The 24,059-nt window shown below is 44.0% G+C and overlaps 2 protein-coding genes across 13 annotated transcripts; both read right to left on the bottom strand.

Annotated features, from left to right (window-relative positions):
• Positions 1 to 172: 172 nt before the first annotated feature.
• On the bottom strand, positions 173 to 1,315 carry LOC310721483 (uncharacterized protein). The gene is made up of 2 exons (XM_083533214.1): positions 1,078 to 1,315; positions 173 to 875 (listed from the first exon to the last, which is right to left on the bottom strand). The coding sequence occupies exon 2, from the start codon at positions 864 to 866 to the stop codon at positions 300 to 302; it is 567 nt and encodes a 188-aa protein (XP_083389340.1). The 5' UTR covers positions 867 to 875; positions 1,078 to 1,315; the 3' UTR covers positions 173 to 299.
• A 1,601-nt stretch (positions 1,316 to 2,916) lies between these two features.
• On the bottom strand, positions 2,917 to 13,631 carry osbp (oxysterol binding protein). Of its 12 annotated transcripts, none has more exons than XM_083533202.1 (17): positions 13,501 to 13,627; positions 12,822 to 13,050; positions 11,192 to 11,400; positions 9,669 to 9,831; positions 9,483 to 9,594; positions 9,169 to 9,367; positions 8,831 to 8,933; positions 8,643 to 8,706; positions 8,369 to 8,536; positions 7,986 to 8,231; positions 6,525 to 6,645; positions 6,312 to 6,415; positions 5,876 to 5,971; positions 5,611 to 5,798; positions 5,297 to 5,529; positions 4,630 to 4,668; positions 2,917 to 3,806 (listed from the first exon to the last, which is right to left on the bottom strand). In XM_083533202.1, exons 2-17 carry the CDS (start codon positions 12,953 to 12,955, stop codon positions 3,664 to 3,666), a joined length of 2,322 nt encoding a protein of 773 aa, XP_083389328.1. In that variant the 5' UTR covers positions 12,956 to 13,050; positions 13,501 to 13,627; the 3' UTR covers positions 2,917 to 3,663. The 12 variants fall into 12 exon arrangements, with proteins under 12 accessions (XP_083389328.1, XP_083389339.1, XP_083389331.1 ...); XM_083533206.1 differs by having other exon boundaries at positions 3,117 to 3,806; positions 12,822 to 12,992; positions 13,501 to 13,631; XM_083533208.1 differs by having other exon boundaries at positions 3,134 to 3,806; positions 8,643 to 8,703; positions 12,822 to 12,992; positions 13,501 to 13,631.
• Positions 13,632 to 24,059: the final 10,428 nt, after the last annotated feature.

The following is a 24,059-nucleotide window of genomic DNA, read 5'->3' as shown; positions in this document are numbered from 1 at the left end:
GTGTGTGTGTGTGTGTGTTTCATGCTCCTCATGTCTTTATGCATATTTTTTAAAGGTTAAATATTCATATTAGATTTAAAATGTACATTTTTTTAATGAAAACATCAAATCATTTAGTCGAGTTGAATTTATTCAGAACTTTTTTGAAATAAAGACGAATTTGAACAGAAGAAACTGGGAAATTATTTTATTTAATTTTATTATAATTAAAAACAATGGCAGGTTGAATCTCTGTAGGAGCATCGGTGCTTAGTGAAGCTCAGGACTTTCTCCTGGACGATGCTGGATTCGGTTCTCATTTAAAGGATTGTGCACCAGAAGCTCTCGCTCTCCTGCTGGTTCTGCTGGTTCTGCTGGTTTTCTTGACTCTGTAATTTGATCCGCTGGATCTGCATGGAATTCAGGAACTGACTTCTATCCAGCTTACTGATCTGCTCCAGGAGACCCTGAGTGACTCGGTAAGTTTTGTCGGGGCTGAAGTTCTTCTGGTCTGCGTGTTCAGTCACGTACACTCTGTCGATACGCCTCTGATTCACACGTACGATGATACGATCCTTATTCATGTCGGCGTAAAAATTGTCAGAGTTGCGTGGTCTCACGTAGGTGGGCAACTTATCAGCTCTTGGGTAGTTAAGATTTCCCACCTCATAATACCGGAGGTTCTGGTCAGGCAGGAGTCGATCTTCATCCTCATCATCGATCCTGTTGAGGAACAGGTGGAAGCCGTACTCTCCGGTGGTCGGGTCGAGATGGTTGTAGTTCTGAGAGAACCAGTAGAGGAGGTTGATTCCGTGCCGAGGGAACGGCTGGTTAAAATCCGAGTTCCTCAGCTGGGGAAGTTCATTCAGGGTTCTGATCTTCACCATGGCTGGAGTCTGGAGGAAACAAAGTATAAGATAATAGCTTCATATCTGACCTCCTGTACATCTACACTCATAACACACACACACTCTCACAATCAGCACAAACGCACACCACAAAAACCTGTACTGTCTGGATCTTCTGAGGAACCAGAGCAGGTGAAGATCACAGACATACATCAAGAAATAGAACACGATTTAGAGAATAAATACACACCTTTCACGATGAAGTGTGTGAGTTTTCTCTTCAGGTGTTTCTCTCTTTCTCTTTCTCTTTCTCTCTCTCTCTCTCTCTCTCTCAGTGGTGTGTGTTACAGAAACACACACACACTTTTATTACTTTAAGGACACAGGAGGCTGGACTTCAACAGAAACACAAAAAACAAAACCTAATGTTCACTGGATTTGTAGCACAGAGAACAGAATACTTACAAAACCTGACACACACACACACACACACACACACACACACACACACACACACAGTTTTTGCAAAACGTTCCTGTTACTCCAATCACTCAGACTTTATTTCTCATGAATCTACACTCAGTTCCCATAATATCAAGACTGAAAACAGAACTCTGGAAATGTTTGTTAAATTTTTTTATAAAAAACTGAAATATCACGTCTCCATAAGTATTCGGACGCTTTACTCACTACTTCGTTGAAGCTCCAGCCTCGAGTCTTTCTGGGTTTGACGCAAACACACTTTACACACCTGGACTGGGGGGTTTTCTGCCATTCTTCAGGGCAAATCCTCTCGAGCTGGGGCAGGTTGGATTGGGAGCATCGGTGGAAGACACATTCCGGTCCCTCCAGAGATGTTCCATAGTGTTCAGTTCAGGTCTCTGGGTCAATGTAGGACATTCACAGAATCGCCCCTAATCCATGTTGTCTTGGCTGTGTGTTTAGGGCCGTTATAATGTATGAAGGTGAACCTTCAGCCCAGGTCATGAGTGCTGTGGAGCAGGTTTTTATTGAGGAGATCTCTGTACTTTACTCCATTCCCTCAACCGTGACCAGTCTTCCACTCCCTGCTGCAGAAAAACATCCTGACAGCATGATGCTGCCACCACCATGCTTCACTGTTGGGATGGTTTTCTGTGGGTGATGAGCGGCGCCTGGTTTCCTTCAGATGTAACATTTGAAAATCAGGCCAATCTGTTTAAACTTGGTTTCATCATCAGATCAGATGCATTGGCACTATAGATCAGGAAGCCAGTGCAGCTGTTGAAGACCAGGAGATATGTGGTCCATTGTAGGAGTTCTAGTGAGTATTTGAGCAGCTGAGTTCTGTAACGTGTGATAAAATACTTCCTGAATGCACTACAAATAAAACTTGGAGAATTAGCAGCAGCAGTGGCTCAGGGTAAATAAAACGGTGTAAACTGATCCGACTTTTGTTTTGTGTTTGTTTTCTTTTGTTTACAGCAGGACGACCTACAAGTCTAATACACACCTTAAGGGCCTTGCTCAGGGGCCCTGCTGTGGCAGCTGGGCATTGCTGAGATTTGAACTTGTGACCTTCTGCTCTGCATCTATTGCCGTAACCATTAAATTAGTTACCACATCGCAACTTCCTCCGAAATACACACAAGAACTGAGAGCTTTTTTTTTTCATCTGATTTTATTCCATCCCGCAGCATTTCTACGCTCAAGTTTATCCCGTCACAGCAGAGATCGTGGAAGAGAACCAAAAATTACAAAAAAAAAAAGAAAAAAGAGGCAGATTCTGAGAATTTACAGCTGGAAAGACAGAGAGAAAGAAAAAAAAAAACATTACACAGAAAAAAAACTAAAATTAAAATCAATTGAACAAATCATTTCAATTCTACTGCAATTTTTTTGAGAAAAAAAAAACAAAAGAAAAAAAAGTGACTGAAAAGAAAAACCAGAAACGGTGGAAAAGCGCAGTGTTTCCCTTCAAAAGCCTCAGCACCAACCACACACACACACACACACACACACACACACACACACACACACACACACACACACACACACACACACACACACACACACACACACACACACACACACACACACACACACACACACACATTTATTTATTCGGTTTGATTTTTGTTCTTATGTAAGTACACTTGAAAAAAAAATTATTTATAATCCCCCGATCAACCAACCAACCAACCACACACACACACACACACACACACACACACACACACACACACACACACACACACACACACACACACATACACACACACACAGAAAAAGAGAGACATGTGCTTATTAGTGTGACAGTGAAGGGAGTGTGTATGTGACACCACACAGGCACTAGTCGTTGTGTACGTGTGCTACACGCTGTAGTGCAGTAGCGTTTCCATGGCGCTCGGGGTGGGTGGGGGTTGGGGGGGAACAGCGGCGGCGAGGTTTTTATCCGGTAAAACCTCCCAAACACCACGTCCTTCATTATCCTCGAGTCGTTTAATGTACGTCAGAGCATTTGGTCTGGAATCAGCCAGGGTACAGGGAAGGCCACGCCCCTGTGGAAGACATGTCCATTCCTTACGTTAACACTGACGGAGAGAGAGAGAGAGGAAAGAGGAAGTAAACAGGGAAAAAAAAATAAAATCACACAGGGATTGGGCAGAGAGACTTGGTACTTCCTCTTCGTGTTGTTGGGGGAGTGTGTTTGTGTGTGTGTGTGTGTGTGTGTGTGTGTGTGGGGGGGGGGGGGGTCCATGTGAGCATTTTTCCAGCGAGAGGAAAGAAAGCGGGCTGATGAATTATAATTTTTTTATTTGTTGGAATAGTCCACTTTATAAACGGGGGTGCTGATTCAGAAGATGTCGGGGCAGGCGTGCCACTCGCCCAGATCTTTAGCCTCCCAGTACCCCCCCTTGTAGATATGAGTGGGCTCTCCAGTCATCGCATCTTTCTGCTGCTCGAACCAGAGGGCGTTGTAGTTGTCCTGCGGGGCACCTGCTTTCAACACACACACACACACACACACACACACACACACACACACGGTCAGCATTTCCATTTCATTCTCTAAAAAAAAAAAAAGAGAGAGAAAGAGTCACGTGGACGTCCGCAGACCTGCTGCGATTGAGACCGAATCACTAAACTAATAATTATTAATAAAAACAGAAAATAAAATGCACAGGCACTGAGTGGAGAATACTTACGTGTGTGTGTGTGTGTGTGTGTGTGTGTGTGTGTGTGTGTTTACAAGTAATTCAGGAGCAATATTTATGTTCCAGGTGATGAGTGGAAGGGAAGTCCATGATTGGTCGGTTACTGTAAAAGTGGGCGGGTTTAAACTAATTCATACTCGACAATAATATTAACGAGATGTTCGTTAGAATGGTGTGTGTGTGTGTGTGTGTGTGTGTGTGTGTGTGTGTGTGTGTGTGTGTGAGCTGTGCACGATGTGGAATGCAGAAGGGGAATGAAAATGTAACACACACACTATCACACATCGTCTGCACTGTTAGGAGGAGCTGGTTGAGCTCGGACTCCACCGCGTGGACTTTCTGTTCTCCTGTAAGCTCTTTTGAAATGCTTATCATTAGGTTCCGCCCACTACCCTCCTGATAAACCCCACCCACAACCCTCCTGATAAACCTACCCACTTATCCAGTACACCAATAATGTAATAGTACTGCACCAAACCTCAACGTCCAATAGAAATGCTGCATGGAGTGATGGAGATGAATTGATGAGTGAACAGAAGAAAGAATGGCGTGTGTGTGTGTGTGTGTGTGTATCAGGACAGAGAAAAGATGGTTGAAGTACTTGCTTTTTAGAGGCGAGTCAGTTATGGAGTCCTCAATGAGAGCTTGAGGGAGACAGAGAGAGAGAGAGAGAGACACACAGACAGGCGAGTGAAACAGGAGACAAAAAAACAAAAACAACAAAAAAAAAATATTTATACAAAAATAATGCTAATCGAGGGGGGAAAGTGTCCTTTAGGAGGACTGACTGTGTCTCACTTTTATCGCGTCTCATATGCTCAATCTGTCTGTGTCACTCTCACCGTGTGTGTCTCACTCTCACCATGTGCGTGTCTCACAGTGCATCACTGTGTGCCTCACTCTCACAATGTCTCGTTCTCACCCTGTGTCTCACACCATCACTGGCTGTCCTACTCTCACTGTGTGTCACTGTGTCTCACTCTCACTGAGTGTCTCACTTTACTTAAATGTATGTCACTCTCAGGTGCATAGACAATGTGTCTCACTCCATGTCACATTTTGCAATGTGTCTCACTCTGTGTCTCGTTCTTTCTCTGTGCCACATGCTCTCCCCATGTCTCACGACCCAATTTGTCTCACGCTTTCTCCATGCCTCCCTTTGACAGGGTCTCCCAAATGTGTCTCACTCTTCATGTCTTAGTCTCCAATGTGTGTCTTTCTCTCACCTTGTCTCACTTGTGGCTCCCCCCCCCCCCCCCCCGTATGTCTTACCCTCGCTGTCTTCAGCATTAGCCTGCTGCGCTGCCTCCCTCTCTCTCTCCCGTCTCACAATGCGCTGTTTCTCCTCCAGTCTCTGTTTCTCAGCGTTGGCTTCGTCCCACAACCCCTGTTCCATCAGTCTCTGATCGGGGCGTCGCCGACTGTCTGTCGGAGCCACGCCTTCCTCAGGCTCGTTTAGCGTCAGTGCCAGTGATGAGAAGTAGTACATGTTCTCTGCTCCATCTCTACACAATACATCAGACAAAATACAGGACATGAGAGACGAAGAGAGATGGAGAGAGAGACATAGAGAAACTGGGTCTTACGGTAGAGGATTTTTCTTCCAGAGTTCTCGAGCTTTGAGCGTTTGGTAGACGGTTTTCTGGCGTCCCTCCGCCCCGTTCTCTCCTCCTCGACTGCTCTGCATTACACGAGAAAACTCCATCTTTTCATCCCACGTCCCCGAGAGCACGTAGTGAGCTTTACCGTCCTTATCAGTCACCACACCTGTGACCTGGGGACGAAGAGACAGTGTGTGTGGACGCTAGATGTAGTAAATGGTTCATTAACAAGGTGTGTTTGGAGTCTCACCTTCCTGGCCACGTCTCTGCTGAAGTAGCTGTAGGGTGCGAATTTGAGGTGACAGCGATCTCCTGTTCTGTGATTTATCACATCGATCTCTCCTGACTAACACACAGAGGAACGGAGAGAAGATTAAATGAGCAACCATGAGCCCAGAGCCTCAACCCTACACATGGATCATTTCCTGTTATTACACACACACACATTAACAGAGACTGTAGACCGTCTACACTCCTGCAGATCCCAGACGTACAGTCTGAGTCATTTCATACCAGTGTTGCACCCTGATCAAAACAACAGAACACCATTACAGGCCTCACACTGCCCCCTGGTGGTAGATTCTCACACACACACACACACACACACACACACACACACACACACACACACACACACACACACACACACACACACACACACACACACACACACGAGAACACCTTACCTGGTCGATCCACAGCTTCCCTACGATGATGTTGTGCACGGTGGTGGTCACCTTCTTCCAGGTGTAGTGATTATTACTCTTCTCAAATATACAGTGAATAGAACCTGGAGACAATTCATCATTATTATTATTATTGTTACAGATGTTATTTTGTGTGTGTGTGTGTGTGTGTGTGTGTGTGTGTGTGTGTGTGTGTGTGTGTGTGTGTTGTACCCAGGGGCATAATGGAGAGGTATTTGCCCCTGAACTTGCTGGCCACAGTGATTTCCTGCCGCAGGGTCCAGCCTCGCTCAGAGATGACGTGATGAGCTGCAGCGGGAGGATGATGACTCACCTGAGAAAACACACACACACACACACACACACACACACACACACACACATCTATATATAGATTTGTTTCACCTTGTTTTACCTATAAAAAGTATTTTCCTCTCATTACCTGCTCACAAAGAGACCTATATCTCTTCCTGTCTCATTACCTGCTCACAGAGAGACCTGTATCTCTTCCTGTCTCATTTCCTGCTCACAGAGACCTGTGTTATCAAGTCAACTCAAGAGGTTTTTAATTGTCATTTCTACTATACACAGTAAAAACGAGACAACGTTCCTCCAGAACCCTGGTGCTACACTAAACAACAACATAAAGCTACAACACAACACAAGCTACACAAAGTGCATCGAGTGCAACCTGGTGCAAACAGTGCAGACAGACAACACAAGACAAGACACGAAACCAAGACAGCACCGACCAGTAAACCTACTGTATACTGTGAACTGTAAAAACTATACCCGGGAGTGAATATAAGCACACAATGTAGTGCAAAAATACAGCAGCAGTCAAGATGTGCAAAAGACGGCATGTAAACAGTAATACAGTGAAAGGTGCAAAAAAACAGCAGTTAAAGAGTGTAGTACTGTCAAATATTAATAATAATAATAGATGATGGTTTTTCTCTCAGTCTCATTCCCTGCTCACATAGAGACCCGTGTTTCTCTCTGTCTCATTCCCTGCTCACAGAGAGACCAGTGTTTCTCTCTCAGTCTCATTCCCTGCTCACAGAGACCCGTGTTTCTCTCTCAGTCTCATTCCCTGCTCACAGAGAGACCTGTGTTTCTCTCTCAGTCTCATTCCCTGCTCACAGAGAGACCTGTGTTTCTCTCTCAGTCTCATTCCCTGCTCACAGAGAGACCAGTGTTTCTCTCTCAGTCTCATTCCCTGCTCACAGAGAGACCAGTGTTTCTCTCTCAGTCTCATTCCCTGCTCACAGAGAGACCAGTGTTTCTCTCTCAGTCTCATTCCCTGCTCACAGAGAGACCTGTGTTTCTCTCTCAGTCTCATTCCCTGCTCACAGAGAGACCCGTGTTTCTCTCTCAGTCTCATTCCCTGCTCACAGAGAGACCCGTGTTTCTCTCAGTCTTATTCCCTGCTCACATAGAGACCCGTGTTTCTCTCTGTCTCATTTCCTGCTACAGAGAGACCCGTGTCTCTCTCTCAGTCTCATTCTCTGCTCACATAGAGAACCGTGTTTCTCTCTCAGTCTCATTCCCTGCTCACATAGAGAACCGTGTTTCTCTCTCAGTCTCATTCCCTGCTCACATAGAGACCTGTGTTTCTCTCTCAGTCTCATTCCCCGCTCACAGAGAGACCTGTGTTTCTCTCTGTCTCATTACCTGCTCACAGAGAGACCTGTATCCACTCTCCTGCAGGCGGTCGAGCTCGAAGGTTTCCCCCAGCAGAGGGTTGAAGGGTTTTCCTGTACGGTGTACGGTGGTGGAGTACGACGACACGGTGAAGGCTGCTACGTAGCACAGCTGCTCCAGGGAGCTCTGACACTTGCCGGCTCGGTCCAGCAGCTCGGAGTACTCCAGATCCTCGGACAGACGCTGCAGCATCGAGATCGGCTCGTTAAAGTTCACCTGCGGGAGGAAACCCACACAAACCTCTTACTCGTGCAAAGATACCCGGAATGCTTGCTTGGTATCTAGTGCTCAGACGTGACCAGCGTATAGAAAGTGTATCTGCAGGGCTACTGGTTATCTGAAAGCTCCCTCACAGGCATGGGGATTTTGGAGAGCTCTTTGCCGATGCAGTTCTTCATGATGCTCCAGAGGTTGAGTGAGTAGTTCGGTTTGTCTGGGATTCGACTTCTCCTCTTCCTCACTGGCTCCAAATCCTGGGACTGAGGAGACTCCGGGTTGGATGTGAGCGAATGCTCGTCCAGCTGGAAGCGAACGTTTTTGAGTTAAATAGTAAAATAGAACGAGACTCACACTTCATACAACAAGCGCAAAAAAAAAAAATACGAGGACGCGAGCGAAACGTCTCACCGACGTGGTGCCGTCGTCCATCCCCATCTCACTGCTGATCCCGCTGACGTTGCTGCCCGACCTCCTGAGAGGAACATGGGGAGACACACAGAGACAGAAAGAGACACAGAAAGAGAGAAAGAGAGAGACACTTAGGTCCAGTCCACATCGTGAGACACTGGAACAGGAAGTAGGGGGTAAATAGAGACCTGTGGTATTTAGGGTCGGCTGGAACGGTAATAAATTCCTCACACGCGTCAAAAAACTCGTTCTCCTCGTCATCGCTGGCGTCACCCTTCGCTGCAGCGGCGCCTGGAGGGGAGAAAAAACGATTTCGCCTCGATAAACACGGATCCTCACGCTTTCATGGACACCAGATTAATGGCCTTATTTTTTTAAACCACCATTTTTCTATTAAATGTACCTCAGCGTCTACTTTTAAGAAGCGTGGGAACCCGGGAAAAAAGATGAATTTGTAAAAGTCTGGTTTAAAAAATAAAAAATAAAAAAATGATATATAAGAGTGTGTGTGTGTGCGTGTGTGTACCTTTGATGTCCACTGCAGTGTTACCAGAGGCAGGAGCAAGCACTGTGGCTCCTCTGAAGGCTCTCTCCAGATGGTTGTGCTGCTTAGCGAGCTGCTCCAGCGTCTCCTCCAGACGTACCCTCTGATCCCGCTCGGACTGGAGAGCTTTCTGCCAGCGCTTACTGTGGGCCTGAGCCAGAGACAGAAAGTCCCGACACGCCTACACACACACACACACACACACTCTAATTAGACATAATTAGACCTTTTTGTGGAGAAATGGAACATCCAGATTCTACCTAAAACATGTTCTCGTAAGTGTGACGCTGCCTTACGTTGATCATGGCGTTGGACGTGATGCGGAACAGCGTGGCCCTCTCCGTCACCTGCCGGATTTTATCGCTCGTCTCCACACCCGGTTTAATGCTCTCCAGCTCAGACAAGGACCTGAGAGAGACCATGGTCACTACACGCTGACTGTGGAGTAAAATAAGGAGACTTGCCTGAGAGGCGGGGCTGACCTTTGGAGGGCGGAGCCGTGTTTGGCGATAAGGTCATTGCACGTGCTGAGATCTTCTACTTTGCTGCCCAGAGTTCTGAGCGTGGACTGGACCTCGGCGTTCCGAGCCCCACCACCCTGACCTGCGATCGGTGGAGAGGAGGCACAATCGTCCCCGGAGTCATCTGAGGGAACATGCGACAACATTGGAGGTGACCTGAGTGTCCATCTGATCTACCTGCACTTCAGCTGAGTAAATTAAATTAAACGTGAGAGGGTAAGGAATGTGTGAGTGAGAGGGTAAGGAATGTGTGTGTGTGTGTGTGTGTGTGTGTGTGTGTGTGTGTGTGTGTGTGTGTGTGTGTGTGAGAATCTACCACCAGGGGGCAGTGTGAGGCCTGTAATGGTGTTCTGTTGTTTTGATCAGGGTGCAACACTGTGAATTCCTGTAAAATGTGTGTGGGTTCTGACTGTAATAATGGGAATATGGCTCACCAAACTGGTTGTAACAGGGTGTAAATGAGGATAACTGGGAGTGACTGGCTGTAACAGAATGTAACTGGGGATAACTGGGCGTGACTGGCTGTAACTGGGCGTGACTGGCTGTAACAGGCTGTAACTGGACGTGACTGGCTGTAACAGGCTGTAACTGGGCGTGACTGGCTGTGACTGGGCGTGACTGGCTGTGACTGGGCGTGACTGGCTGTGACTGGGCGTGACTGGCTGTAACTGGGCGTGACTGGCTGTAACTGGGCGTGACTGGGCGTGACTGGCTGTAACTGGGTGTAACTGAGCGTGACTGGCTGTAACTGGGTGTAACTGGGCGTGACTGGCTGTAACAGGGTGTAACTGGGCGTGACTGGCTGTAACAGCGTGTATCGGGGTGTAACTGGGCGTGACTGGCTGTAACAGGGCGTGACTGGCTGTAAATGGGGATAACTGGGCGTGACTGGTTGTAACGGTGCAAATGTGGATAACTGGGCGTGACTGGCTGTGACAGTGTGCAACAGGGCGTGACTGGCTGTAAATGGGAAAAACTTGGCGTGACTGGTTGTAACGGTGCAAATGTGGATAACTGGGCGTGACTGGCTGTAGCAGGGTGTAACTGGGCGTGACTGGCTGTAACAGTGTGTAACAGGGCGTGACTGGCTGTAAATGGGGATAACTGGGCGTGACTGGTTGTAACGGTGCAAATGTGGATAACGGTGCGTGACTGGCTGTAACAGTGTGTAACAGGGCATTTATTTGTCACATATACATTATGAAATGATTTTCACTGGGGCTGGTGCATTTTTTACAACTGGGCATAAATGGGTGTAACTGGGCGTGAACATGGTATGATTTGGTTTAAAACTGGTTGTAACTAGGTGTAACATGATGTGAATGGGTTTAAATTGGTTTAACTGGGCATGACTGTTTGTAACAGGGTGTGACTGGATGCAACGGTGTAACTGGGTGTGAAGAGCGTAACTGATTGTAACATGGTGTGAGTGGGTTTGAATGGGTGTAACTGGGCGTAACAAGGCGTGACTGGGCGTAACTTACCCGACTCTGCGTGCATGTGCACAGCTTTGGCCTTAGCGAGCTCCAGGGCCGTGATCCAGCGCTGTCTCTCCACCTCCGAGCTCGCCTTCAGGTGATACGTCTGAGCACCACCGTTTGAGATCACGAAGTTACACGAGTCCTCCACCGCGATGTTGGCTGTGGCCAGATTTATAGTGCCACGACACGTGTGGCCCATCTCCGCCTGCGTCCTGGAATACAGAGAGGGGAACCTTCTCAGAGAAGCCCATCAGCTGTGGAAGTGTCACCGAGCGGGCAACAGGATTTTACTTTCCTGAAATAGTACAGACTCTACTTCTGTTTACTGAATTCTAAAATTACATTTCTAGAGATTTTTCAAAACTATTATTTCCTCGCTTGAAGTGAGAGTACAGATAAGTGGAGGATTATACGAGATGTTTGGGCCAGAAATATCATCATGAGGGATAGGAAGTGTTTACGTGGCTCCGCTCAGCCGAGTTACAAATATTTAGTGTTTGGATTTCATACATAGCTTCAGGTGTCATGTGGCTTCTAATCCGATCCAGTGACCTTCAGGGATCTGATTATGCTCAGACAGCAGTCAGAAGGTCAGATCTTCATCTCTCTCTCTCACACACACACACACACACACACACACTTCCTGTTTTGTGTTCATCACGTGACCCAAACCGCTTACTTCTCTGAGTACTGGTGTAAGTTTGCGCTGAGGTTGGACGTCATGATGACAGTAGATCTCTGGAACTCTGAATTAGAAATGTCCTCTAAAGTGTCTTTAGAATCAGATGTGGTCTCTCAAATGTCCCAGAAATCCGACGGGGTCTTCCTAATAGACAGAATATTTAGTCATGTGACCTTATACAGCGTCTTGGTTGGACGTCATGATGACAGACACCGTCGTCTCAGTGCAAAAATGATAAACGATTCTTACTGACCGAGACGCTGTATAAGGTCACATGACTAAATATTCTGTCTATTAGGAAGACCCTGTCGGATTTCTGGGACATTTGAGAGACCACATCTGATTCTAAAGACACTTTAGAGGACATTTCTAATTCAGAGTTCCAGAGATCTACTTTCAGAGAAACTTTAAAACCTTGTCTGATTTAAAGGACATTTTAGAAACCATGTCTGAAATTTGGGGACATTCTAGAAACTTTTTATAGATCTCGTCTGATTTTTGGGGACCGTGTCTAATCTCAGGGTCATTTTAGAATCCACGTCTGATTTCAGGGAGATTTAATAGATTGCTTCTGATATCGAGGACATTTTAGAGACCACGTCTGATTCTAGAGACACATTGAAAAGCTTGTCTGATTTCAAGGACATTTTAGAGACCATGTCTAATATTTGGGGACATTCTAGAAACTTTTTATAGATCTTGTCTGATTTTTGGGGACCATGTCTCATCTCAGAGTCATTTTAAAGTCTGACTTCAAAGATTACGTCTGATTTCGAGGACATTTTAGAGACCACGTCAGATTCGAGAGACACATTGAAAACCTTATCAGATCTCGGGGACACTTTAGAGACTATGTCTGATTTCAGGGACACTTTAGAGACTATGTCTGATTTCGGGGACACTTTAGAGACCATGTCTGATCTGAACACTCAGATTAGTCAGTGTGTGTACCTGTAATATGACAGCAGGCCGTTACTCAGGACGAACCACCTCCGCTGGTATCCCTTGATGTAGTTGGTCCACTTGAACAGCCAGCCCTTGTAGGTGTCTCCGGGCGCCGGAGCGGCCGCTTTGGGCTCCGACATCACGGCAGGCCGAGGCTTCAGTGAGGCCTACTGCTTCCTGAAAACGACGCAGCAACACACAGGCACAGAGGTCAGTTCACGCCAGCGGACCGCAACTGCGGGAGGCAGAAACGAATTAGACGGCGGGATGATGTAGTGCCGGACCCTATCCCCTGTCCCCTGTGGAACATGGAGCTAGCGGCTAATCACTAGCCTTCATTCTGCGGGTTTCGCCTACGTGTACAAACTCGGCTAACCTGCTAGCATTAGCATTAGCATTAGTTTACGTAGAAGATAAACAGAAGCCTGGAGATTAAATCAGCAGGAAATCTCCTAACAGAACCGCAGGGTTCTGAAATACCGCAGGGTTCTGAAATACACTAATAACCTCGGCGGTTATTACAGTGAGGAGAACCAGAAGGTTTCCTTCCGCCTGGTATCTCCCAGAAACCACCATGAAGATAAGCTGGAGCTAGCAAGGAGACTGACAGGAGCTTCAGGACTCATTTCACACTCATCTCACTCTCATCTCACTTTCATTCACTCTCATCTCACACACATCTCACCTGTCTCCTGTACTTCTCTCCCGGCTGGAAGAAGAAAGTGTCACACACCCCACTGCTGCCCCAGGGAGCACGGATCCAGTCCCAAATCACTCCCCTTACCCATCAAGTGCATTACAAAGTCAGGAACTGAGCATTACATTACACCCTATGTAGTGCACTTAACCTTTACACTAAACGGGGATTGGGATTGAACCTCACAGTGCACTTCACTTGGGCTAGTTTGTGTGTTTTTGTGTATAAACCTACACAATTACACACCTGCTTGAATATATTTCACTTATTAATATTTATTTGTTAGGGTTTCCTGTACATCATTTCTCCATTTAAATCTATGATTTATTATATTATGATTTTGCACATATTATATGCTTTTTTTTAAATAAATATATATTGTGACGTCACTCTACCGCACGCTTTTTCCGGTTTTCCGAGTATTTATCGAGTCTGTATGCAGGTTCTGAACACCAGAGGGCGCACTGGGACTTGAGCTGCAATCTCAGGCCAGGTCCATGGTAACGCTCTGTGGACTCCAGCCATCAGAGGAACTTTATACAGAACCCCTCCAGTCAAAACAAACGTTTTTATACGAACTAAATGTACTGTGAATAAACATGTTTAGATCAGCGGTATTTCACCCCCAGACCAGTGGTGTCCTTCCAAAAACAATCCACCTCTTAATCTCATCACTAGAAAAAAAACATCAATATTATAGAGACGTGCAGTAAAACAGAATAAATGTCATTACTAAAGCAAAGAACCCAATAAACACAGTTCAACACTTCTCCTTTCACTGTAGCCACAGCTGCACCCCCGCATACATCATCTCTAAAAAGCGTCGATATTCACCTTATAAAATGACCGAGGGGTTTCCTGCATTTTTTGTACATTATCTTCTGTGCAGTATGACTGCAAATTGGCAAATTGTGCGTTTTCCTGCAAATTGTACAGGAAAGAAAACGTAAATATCTTTGTGACGCGAAAATGGTGCCGTTATCGAACGCCCGCCAGAGGGCTCCAGAGTCACCAAATCACAGTCTTACAATTACAGCTTCAAGCAGCATAGATTTTTTATTATTTTGGGCTTACAGCAATAAGTGAAATCTGATTGGTAAGAAACTCAAATGTAAAATTAATCTCTTTGGTGCAGCGGCGGCTCATGTGAGAGAAACGCTATGAAATGAGGAGAATGGAGTATTGGGACAAATGTAATATTAATATTAATAATATATTAAAGAGGAAGTCAGTGATTCTGAAAGTTTAGACCAGAAATGAAGGACTTTGCTGGACCTGACAACCCGGCAATCATTATAAATATATATATATATATATATATATATATATATATATATATATATATATATATATATATATATATATATATATATATATATAAATAAAACTCTCCCATTAAATCCACACAGGAACCAGTTCTGCTCACTTGAATGATATCTATAATTCCCACCGCATCTTTTCAGTGTACATTAACAGATATCAGAAGAACACCAAGATAACCTAAGAGCCCATTTTTATCTCTCAATCACGCTAAAAAAGAAAAACAAAAAAAGGGTGTGTCTGAACCTGCATTAAAGCATTTACAGTCCATTATCTCACTGACATTTGATCGGTTCAGAATATTGCGGTGGTGTCACGCGCACAGAACATTTTGATCATTGCAGCATACGCCAGACTCAACAAATCCCACCGGATGGACCAGACATGATGCAGTTAAAGACCAAGTTAAGGACCGAGACAGGACGATTTTTCTGGTATCAGTACCGCACTTTTTACTTTCACTTATTCATTTTTTTTTTACACAAATCTCTTTCTACATTCTACGTTTTCAAACCAGACTCTACTTTACTTTCGATCTATTTGGTGACATCATCGATATTTACTCTTCTCACTGCGCCGTTTTCAGCCCATCGACCTGTTTCTTGTCATTGCGTGATTTTTTCAATCCGCTGGTGCATCATTTCCCCTACCATCCTCTACCTTCTTAAAGGGGCTCCGGCCGCTAACACATAATACATTACCGCTAAATTCAAACCCCCAAACGAGCAAAATGAACAAAACACCCCACAGTGGATTCACGTTTATTATTATATTTAGAAAATACCAGTTTTTGTGGTTGTATTTCTCCACCACACCTTAAAGACCAGTCCGTGAAAATATTGTCTGACATTAAACCGGTCCATGGCACAAAAAAGGTTGGGGACCACTGGTCTAAAACACAGACCTTTCCCATGCCCGGCCCTTAAACTGTAAGAACCTGATGCTAATCTTTGACTGCTACCATGTAGCACTGTGTAATAAACTCAGCACAAGGGACCTTCTGATATTCAGGCTACAGTACGATGAAGAAACTTATAATCTACTGTAGAAAAGTTTAAATTGGAACTCGTTTTAACTACTTTTAATTCGCATTGATTGCAAGATCTTAACAATGGTCCAAATGCTCAGGGGGATAATATTGTTTAAATGGTAATCAGTCATGTACAGTTTTATTGAGAGATGGTAGTTGATCTCCTGCTGATTTTATACTAAAACTTATTTATCCATTTTTTTTCTACACACATGACTTCATTACCCTCTAAGGTATTTGTCATTTCGGGGCGAGTTCATTCTGATATATATTTTGGAGTGCAATCTGGCAGATCTACGATAATTAAAGTTCTTCTCACAAAGTCAGATTTACCTCCAAATATCAAGGAATCTGAGAGCCGAAAATCCTAAATTAAACCCTGAAACATCTAAATCTCAGGCTACAATTTTAAAAGTTTGCTTCTCTAGAAAAAGCACAGCAAAGCAAAAAGAACTTTAAATAAAAGCTAAACATAAAGGCCAAACCACATTAAATCAAGAATCAAACAGCCACACTGATTAGCAGAGGAACGGAAGTAGACAGAGGGAGATTGATACCAGCTGAGAATAATGCGTGATTAGTAAAGGGTAGAGAGAGACTCAGTAGCGACATCTGGTGGGCAAAACAAAGAAATTAATAAACTAAACGGAAAATTTAAAAAAATCCCGAACTCTTATACGATACAGGCTTCACTGCAAAAAAAAAAAAAAAAAAAACACCACTAGGATTAAACTGACTTCAGATCGTTTCAGCTTCACGTCTGCTGGAGTTTGCTGGAGTGAAACTGGGCAAATTCACCATACAGACGTCTGATGTGATGCAACATTTGACGAACGCCGCTGCTGAAAGAAATCGTTTCGAAAAACATTGCTGGAAGACTACGAGAGATCAGGAAGACCTTCGATGAGCTCAACCCTCAAAAAATTTCAAAACCGTTCAGCAACTCGCACTGGCCTGATTTGGTTTCGTACGTCGTTCTGGATAAGAGCATCTGTTATAAATGTCAATATGAATTTACCATACTGAATATACTTTCCACAATACTATAAAACATCGAGCAAAGACCAGAAGGAACTTCTACTGGGCTTTCAACTTTAAACACTAGATCCGGAGTGGCATCTATCACACAACAGAACCAAGCTACCTTCTGAGCTTCAACCTCCTCATACACGTTATGGCACATAGTGAACATAGCGAAGTTCTGGAGCAGACTATTAGATTCATCAGTTAGTCATTTCAGGAAAAAATACAGAAATAGCACGGAATTTCCGGCATATAAATGAAAGATAGGAATCCGTAGAGCCGTTGTGATGCGAAGATATGTTCAGGTCATCCCCCTCATTACATCCTCAGTTTCAGCTTTACAGAATGTTTACAGGAGGGCATAAAGTTTACACATTTACTGATTGTAAAAATAAAAGTGTTGTGTGTTTATTCATAAAAAAAAAATAAAAAAAAAAGTTTTATTCAAATATCGTATAAGATCAGGTCTTCAGGTAGAATTTCACTGAGTTTGGATCAACAGGAAAGGTCAAGTTCATGAGGCCATTGAGGAAAGTGGCTTTCATTTGGGCTGTAGTGACATTTAAGTCGCCCAAAACCAAGACGCTGTCCGTCAAAATAGAACCGTTCCTGAAAGAACACAACCACAGAGATTCAGGACGTAACACCTTCATTCCTCACGAAACAAACTTAAACAACAAATGTTTCTTCCTTACCTAAACATTATAATCTCCATGCGGATGAAATTGAAGTCTTTCCTATACAATGGTGAAACCTAAAATAATAATTAGGAGAAGAAGAAGAAGAAGAAGAAGGTCAATAAAATGTTTAAGGTGGCTCAATGTCTCATAATGAGAAGAAGAAAATTAATTGTAAGCAGTTTTCCCTCCTACCTGATCAGTGATATTTTTAGCTTTTCCTAAAAACTCTGTCGATTTCGAATCAACCAGCGCTGGGAAAAAAGGTTTCATTGATGCTGAAAGTTAAACCGAAAACTGAACCCACTGCTACAGTGGTTGGAGTTAGGGCCGTTGTAGTTGTGTCTAGGGATGAAAAGTGCAGCATAAGAAAGTTATGATAAGAAACAGAATTAGAACGTGTTTAGTGATGATGGAAAAAAAAGCAAGACAATGTGTTTCAAATATCTCAGTTGTGTTTGAGACTGACTTCAGCCCATTGTTTTGCTGGGTACAGCTGTGTTTGGGACTGAAGTCAGGGGGTTGTTTTGCTGGGTACAGCTGTGTTTGGGGCTGAAGTCAGGGAGTTGTTTTGCTGTGTTTGTGGCTGAAGTCAGGGGGTTGTTTTGCTGAGTACAGCTGTGTTTGGGACTGAAGTCAGGGGGTTGTTTTGCTGGGTACAGCTGTGTTTGGGGCTGAAGTCAGGGGGTTGTTTTGCTGGGTACAGCTGTGTTTGGGGCTGAAGTCAAGTGGTTGTTTTGCTGGGTTCAGCTGTGTTTGGGGCTGAAGTCAGGGGGTTGTTTTGCTGGGTACAGCTGTGTTTGGGGATAAAGTCAGGGGGTTGTTTTGCTGGGTACAGCTGTGTTTGGGGCTAAAGTCAGGGAGTTGTTATGCTGGGTACAGCTGTGTTTGGGGGTAAAGTCAGGGGGTTGTTTTGCTGGGTACAGCTGTGTTTGGGGCTGAAGTCAGGGGGTTGTTTTGCTGGGTACAGCTGTGTTTGGGGATAAAGTCAGGGAGTTGTTTTGCTGTGTTTGTGGCTGAAGTCAGGGGGTTGTTTTGCTGAGTACAGCTGTGTTTGGGACTAAAGTCAGGGGGTTGTTTTGCTGGGTACAGCTGTGTTTGGGGCTGAAGTCAGGGGGTTGTTTTGCTGGGTACAGCTGTGTTTGGGGCTGAAGTCAAGTGGTTGTTTTGCTGGGTTCAGCTGTGTTTGGGGCTGAAGTCAGGGGGTTGTTTTGCTGGGTACAGCTGTGTTTGGGGATAAAGTCAGGTGGTTGTTTTGCTGGGTACAGCTGTGTTTGGGGCTAAAGTCAGGGAGTTGTTTTGCTGGGTACAGCTGTGTTTGGGGATAAAGTCAGGGGGTTGTTTTGCTGGGTACAGCTGTGTTTGGGGCTAAAGTCAGGGGGTTGTTTTGCTGGGTACAGCTGTGTTTGGGGCTAAAGTCAGGGAGTTGTTATGCTGGGTACAGCTGTGTTTGGGGGTAAAGTCAGGGGGTTGTTTTGCTGGGTACAGCTGTGTTTGGGGCTGAAGTCAGGGGGTTGTTTTGCTGGGTACAGCTGTGTTTGGGGATAAAGTCAGGGAGTTGTTTTGCTGTGTTTGTGGCTGAAGTCAGGGGGTTGTTTTGCTGAGTACAGCTGTGTTTGGGACTAAAGTCAGGGGGTTGTTTTGCTGAGTACAGCTGTGTTTGGGACTAAAGTCAGGGGGTTGTTTTGCTGGGTACAGCTGTGTTTGGGGCTGAAGTCAGGGGGTTGTTTTGCTGGGTACAGCTGTGTTTGGGGCTGAAGTCAAGTGGTTGTTTTGCTGGGTTCAGCTGTGTTTGGGGCTGAAGTCAGGGGGTTGTTTTGCTGGGTACAGCTGTGTTTGGGGATAAAGTCAGGGGGTTGTTTTGCTGGGTACAGCTGTGTTTGGGGCTAAAGTCAGGGAGTTGTTTTGCTGGGTACAGCTGTGTTTGGGGATAAAGTCAGGGGGTTGTTTTGCTGGGTACAGCTGTGTTTGTGGCTGAAGTCAGGGGGTTGTTTTGCTGGGTACAGCTGTGTTTGGGGATAAAGTCAGGGAGTTGTTTTGCTGTGTTTGGGGCTGAAGTCAGGGGGTTGTTTTGCTGGGTACAGCTGTGTTTGGGGCTGAAGTCAGGGGGTTGTTTTGCTGGGTACAGCTGTGTTTGGGGATAAAGTCAGGGAGTTGTTTTGCTGTGTTTGGGGCTGAAGTCAGGGGGTTGTTTTGCTGGGTACAGCTGTGTTATATAAGTATTATTTTCAGGTCTGTACATATTTGAATATTGACGAAGTTATTGATCTTTTTATCTGTCTGCTACATTAGATTTTTGGTAACCCAGTAAAGACAAGTTCACACTGACCAACTTTTTGGGCAACACTGATGGAGTTTGGATCAACCGTGAAATTCAAAGTGTTAAGTCCAGAAACAAAAGTGCTTTTCACTTCATCTGCAGTAAGGACCGTTCCATCAGAACCGAAATTCAGCTCGCTGTCAGTCAGAATTGAAGCACTCCTAAAAGCACAAAAATATATTGAAATACAGATCAACATTTCATTTGAAATCTTCAGAACTGAATCTTTCTTCTTACCTGAATTTGACAATTTTCATGCCGATGAATTTTTTTTTACTTTTTGTACAATGGTTCAACCTAAAAATAGAAAAGAAAATGTAATCACCTGATTAAAAAAAAAATGTTAAACACACTGATAAACTGTTTTGTCACACTAGATTTCCAAACAAACACAAAATGGGATTATAAATGTCACAATCTTGCACATTTAGAATTCGGTGGATTCACCAGCTTGTCTTATATGGCTATAAAGTGTTCAGGTGGCAAAATATCTCGTGTAGAAAAATTGAATAAATTGTAACTGGTGGCATTAGCTCTGAAACATACCGTACTGATGATTTGTGCAGCTTTTTGCTTAAACTGTGCAGAGTTTGTATCAGCCAGTGCTGATTCAAAGTTTTCACTGATGCTAAAGATCAAGGTGAAAACATTAGCTATTGGTACAGCGGTTGTAGCTGAAGAAGTTGTAGTGCTGGACACTGTTGTGTTTGGGGCTGAAGCCGTGGCATTTGGGTTGCTGGATGCAGTTGTGTTTGAGGCTGAAGCCGTGGCATTTGGGTTGCTGGATGCAGTTGTGTTTGGGGCTGAAGCCGTGGCATTTGGGTGGCTGGATGCAGTTGTGTTTGGGGCTGAAGCCGTGGCATTTGGGTGGCTGGATGCAGTTGTGTTTGAGGCTGAAGCCGTGGCATTTGGGTTGCTGGATGCAGTTGTGTTTGAGGCTGAAGCCGCGGCATTTGGGTTGCTGGATGCAGTTGTGTTTGGGGCTGAAGCCGTGGCATTTGGGTTGCTGGATGCAGTTGTGTTTGAGGCTGAAGCCGTGGCATTTGGGTTGCTGGATGCAGTTGTGTTTGGGGCTGAAGCCATGGCATTTGGGTTGCTGGATGCAGTTGTGTTTGAGGCTGAAGCCGTGGCATTTGGGTTGCTGGATGCAGTTGTGTTTGGGGCTGAAGCCGTGGCATTTGGGTGGCTGGATGCAGTTGTGTTTGAGGCTGAAGCCGTGGCATTTGGGTCGCTGGATGCAGTTGTGTTTGGGGCTGAAGTCGTGGCATTTGGGTCGGTGGATGCAGTTGCGTTTGAGGCTGAAGCCGTGGCATTTGGGTTGCTGGATGCAGTTGCGTTTGAGGCTGAAGCCGTGGCATTTGGGTTGCTGGATGCAGTTGCGTTTGAGGCTGAAGCCGTGGCATTTGGGTTGCTGGATGCAGTTGCGTTTGAGGCTGAAGCCGTGGCATTTGGGTTGCTGGATGCAGTTGCGTTTGAGGCTGAAGCCGTGGCATTTGGGTGGCTGGATGCAGTTGCGTTTGAGGCTGAAGCCGTGGCATTTGGGTTGCTGGATGCAGTTGCGTTTGGGGCTGAAGCCGTGGCATTTGGGTTGCTGGATGCAGTTGTGTTTGGGGCTGAAGCCGTGGCATTTGGGTTGCTGGATGCAGTTGTGTTTGGGGCTGAAGCCGTGGCATTTGGGTTGCTAGATGCAGTTGTGTTTGGGGCTGAAGCCGTGGCATTTGGGTTGCTGGATGCAGTTGTGTTTGGGGCTGAAGCCGTGGCATTTGGGTTGCTGGATGCAGTTGTGTTTGGGGCTGAAGTCGTGGCATTTGGGTCAGTGGATGCAGTTGCGTTTGAGGCTGAAATCGTTCCCACTGTAGAAGGTGGAATCAAAATTCGAAAGTGTTTTATAATTAAATAAACAATAAACAAGGCTTCATAAATCTCAGCTGAAACAGTCTTTATCTACATCTGTCATCTTTGAAACTGCAGCGACACACATTTATACATTTTCAGAAAGGCTTCAAGTCAAGCGCAACGAGTTTATCACGTATGTTGAATCCGCAATTGCTGCTAAGTGCTATTGCGCCACGAATAATTACAGACAGCATTTATTGTAGTTGTAGTGTTGACAGGTATCTTATCATTTTACGATCGTGTAGAAAACCAGGAAATAAAGTACCAACACTAATTAATAAATCTACAGTTATTGCAGTGCAGTGTGCGATATAAGAAAATAACATATTAGCATAAAGGTTATTGTAAACTGCTTTAAAATTCACAAAAATAGAAAAAGAGAACATTTACCAATCAGACACAAAACAGCCAAAACAGTCCTCCAGTCCATTGTGCTGTTCAGAACCTAAAATAAATATATATTTGTATTGAATTATAATCGTATTTCAGCTTTTGTGGTTGTGTATACATTCACTTTTTCGGTACGAGGAACTGATTAATGAGAAAAAAAAATCCATAGAATCAGCAACATAACAGCTTTGAAAATATCGAAGGGTCCGAATACTTTCTGAATCGATAAGGAAGGTTTTAGCTACCAAAACAAAACAAGGAAAATCTATTAAATAATTCAATATTTGATAAATATATATTAAATTATAATTTATTCGTAAATAAATAAACCGTCCAAAATATATCATTAATGTTTTACAATGACAAATTGCATTTATTGACTTTATTATCTTAACCTTTTAAATGTCAAATATCATGAAATGTCATAAATGAAACAATTTTGCTTAAGAAATAATTGCTGAAATATATACTTTATGTATTTCAACACTTTTTCGTATCAAACACATTCTTTGATATAATAACAAATCCTATACGCAGCATATATTATATTTTTATGTATAATATTTGTAAAAATGAAATTTTTTTACGCCTGAAAAAGAAAAAAGAAAGTGATTCCTCACCTGTGTGTTTGGGTAGCAGAGGTTTGATGTTCTCAATTCAGCAGATGAATGGAATATTCAGCCTTAGTAACAGTACCATTTTTTATCCCAAGCCCATGATGTTAAAAGTGCCCGAGAGCCAATCACAGCCTGGATGCTTGTTCGTCCCATGACAGCTTGTAAAACAGCATTTCTACACACCATTTTTTCCTGCTTTTCTTTATCATAACAGCAAGATAAAGCAAAAGAAAAATTTGAGATGTTCCTGGTCGGGCTGGTTGGTGCTGTTATCATGTGTATGAATGTGTGTTTACATGATTTTACAAGTTTCTGCAAATCCAAATCAGGAGTCTTTAATGTTCCTCCTGGAGGTGTTGGAACTTTTCTGAAATGTGCTCTGGAGCAGGTTTATTTCACGTTAACAGGATCATATCATAGCTGTATAAGTGCAAGTCCATGTCCCAGCCATGTCCTCTCCATTCTTACTAGAGAGACCTGTTGCAGAAGGTGCAAGAACAATATGGAGAGACTTCTGAATTTTCCATGTAAAGAAGTCCGATTGGATTTCTTTTCTCTTTGTTTTTTTTTTTTTTTTTTTAAAGGAATTATTTTCCTGATAATTTTTTCGAATAAATTTTTGTATTTCTTTCGGATTCTGATTTGGGACAATGTCTATTGTTAAAGCATTATATACATAAACATTTTCATGATTATTTCATGTTTACTTGTTGCCAAGTTCTAGTCCTGTGGTGGCTCTGATATTAACCATGAAAACATCGACACATTTTTATTTGTCAGCAGACATCTGCCAGTCCTTTCTCCTTGTTCCTACAGATTTTGAGGTGTTCCCTGGAGTTGTAATAATTTTATACGTTAATAAGCTTCATTAACTTTCTCCGTGCTCCGTGGCAAAATCAGGGGAAGTGGATGCTCAGCAGGTGAGATGTTGGACTTCTGATGACAAGTTCAAATCTCGTTCAGATCTCTCAGCTGGTCATGTAAATGAGATTGAGAGGCCAATGTAGCACTGAACACCCAATTACAGCAGTGCATAAATTCAATTAAGTAAAATAAAATAAAATGTAATCAAATAAAATTTTATAAAATTGAATTGAATTGAATTTAAATAAAATAAAAACGAAATAAATAAATAATTACATTGTAAAAATGTAAAAACGTATACACACACACATACACACACAGACACACACACACACGCGCACACACACACACACACACACACACACACACACACAGTATGAAAATAAAACTGAATTGAACTGAACATAATA

Source organism: Silurus aristotelis (assembly GCF_946808225.1).
Source record: "Silurus aristotelis genome assembly, chromosome: 27".
NCBI lineage: Eukaryota > Metazoa > Chordata > Actinopteri > Siluriformes > Siluridae > Silurus > Silurus aristotelis.
Note: the sequence above shows the minus strand (reverse complement) of the source record. Positions and strands in the feature narration are given on the sequence as shown.

What these genes read in the sequence shown, in the direction of transcription:
- LOC310721483 (XM_083533214.1), bottom strand. Translation starts at nt 866, where the DNA reads ATGGTGAAGATCAGAACCCTGAATGAACTTCCCCAGCTGAGGAACTCG.
- osbp (XM_083533206.1), bottom strand. Translation starts at nt 12,955, where the DNA reads ATGTCGGAGCCCAAAGCGGCCGCTCCGGCGCCCGGAGACACCTACAAG. An exon ending in GCCGACCCTAAATACCACAG is followed by an intron (nt 8,707 to 8,830) that starts GTCTCTATTTAC and finishes TGTTCCTCTCAG; the next exon opens with GAGGTCGGGCAGCAACGTCA. An exon ending in AACTGACTCGCCTCTAAAAA is followed by an intron (nt 3,807 to 4,629) that starts GCAAGTACTTCA and finishes TGTTGAAAGCAG; the next exon opens with GTGCCCCGCAGGACAACTAC.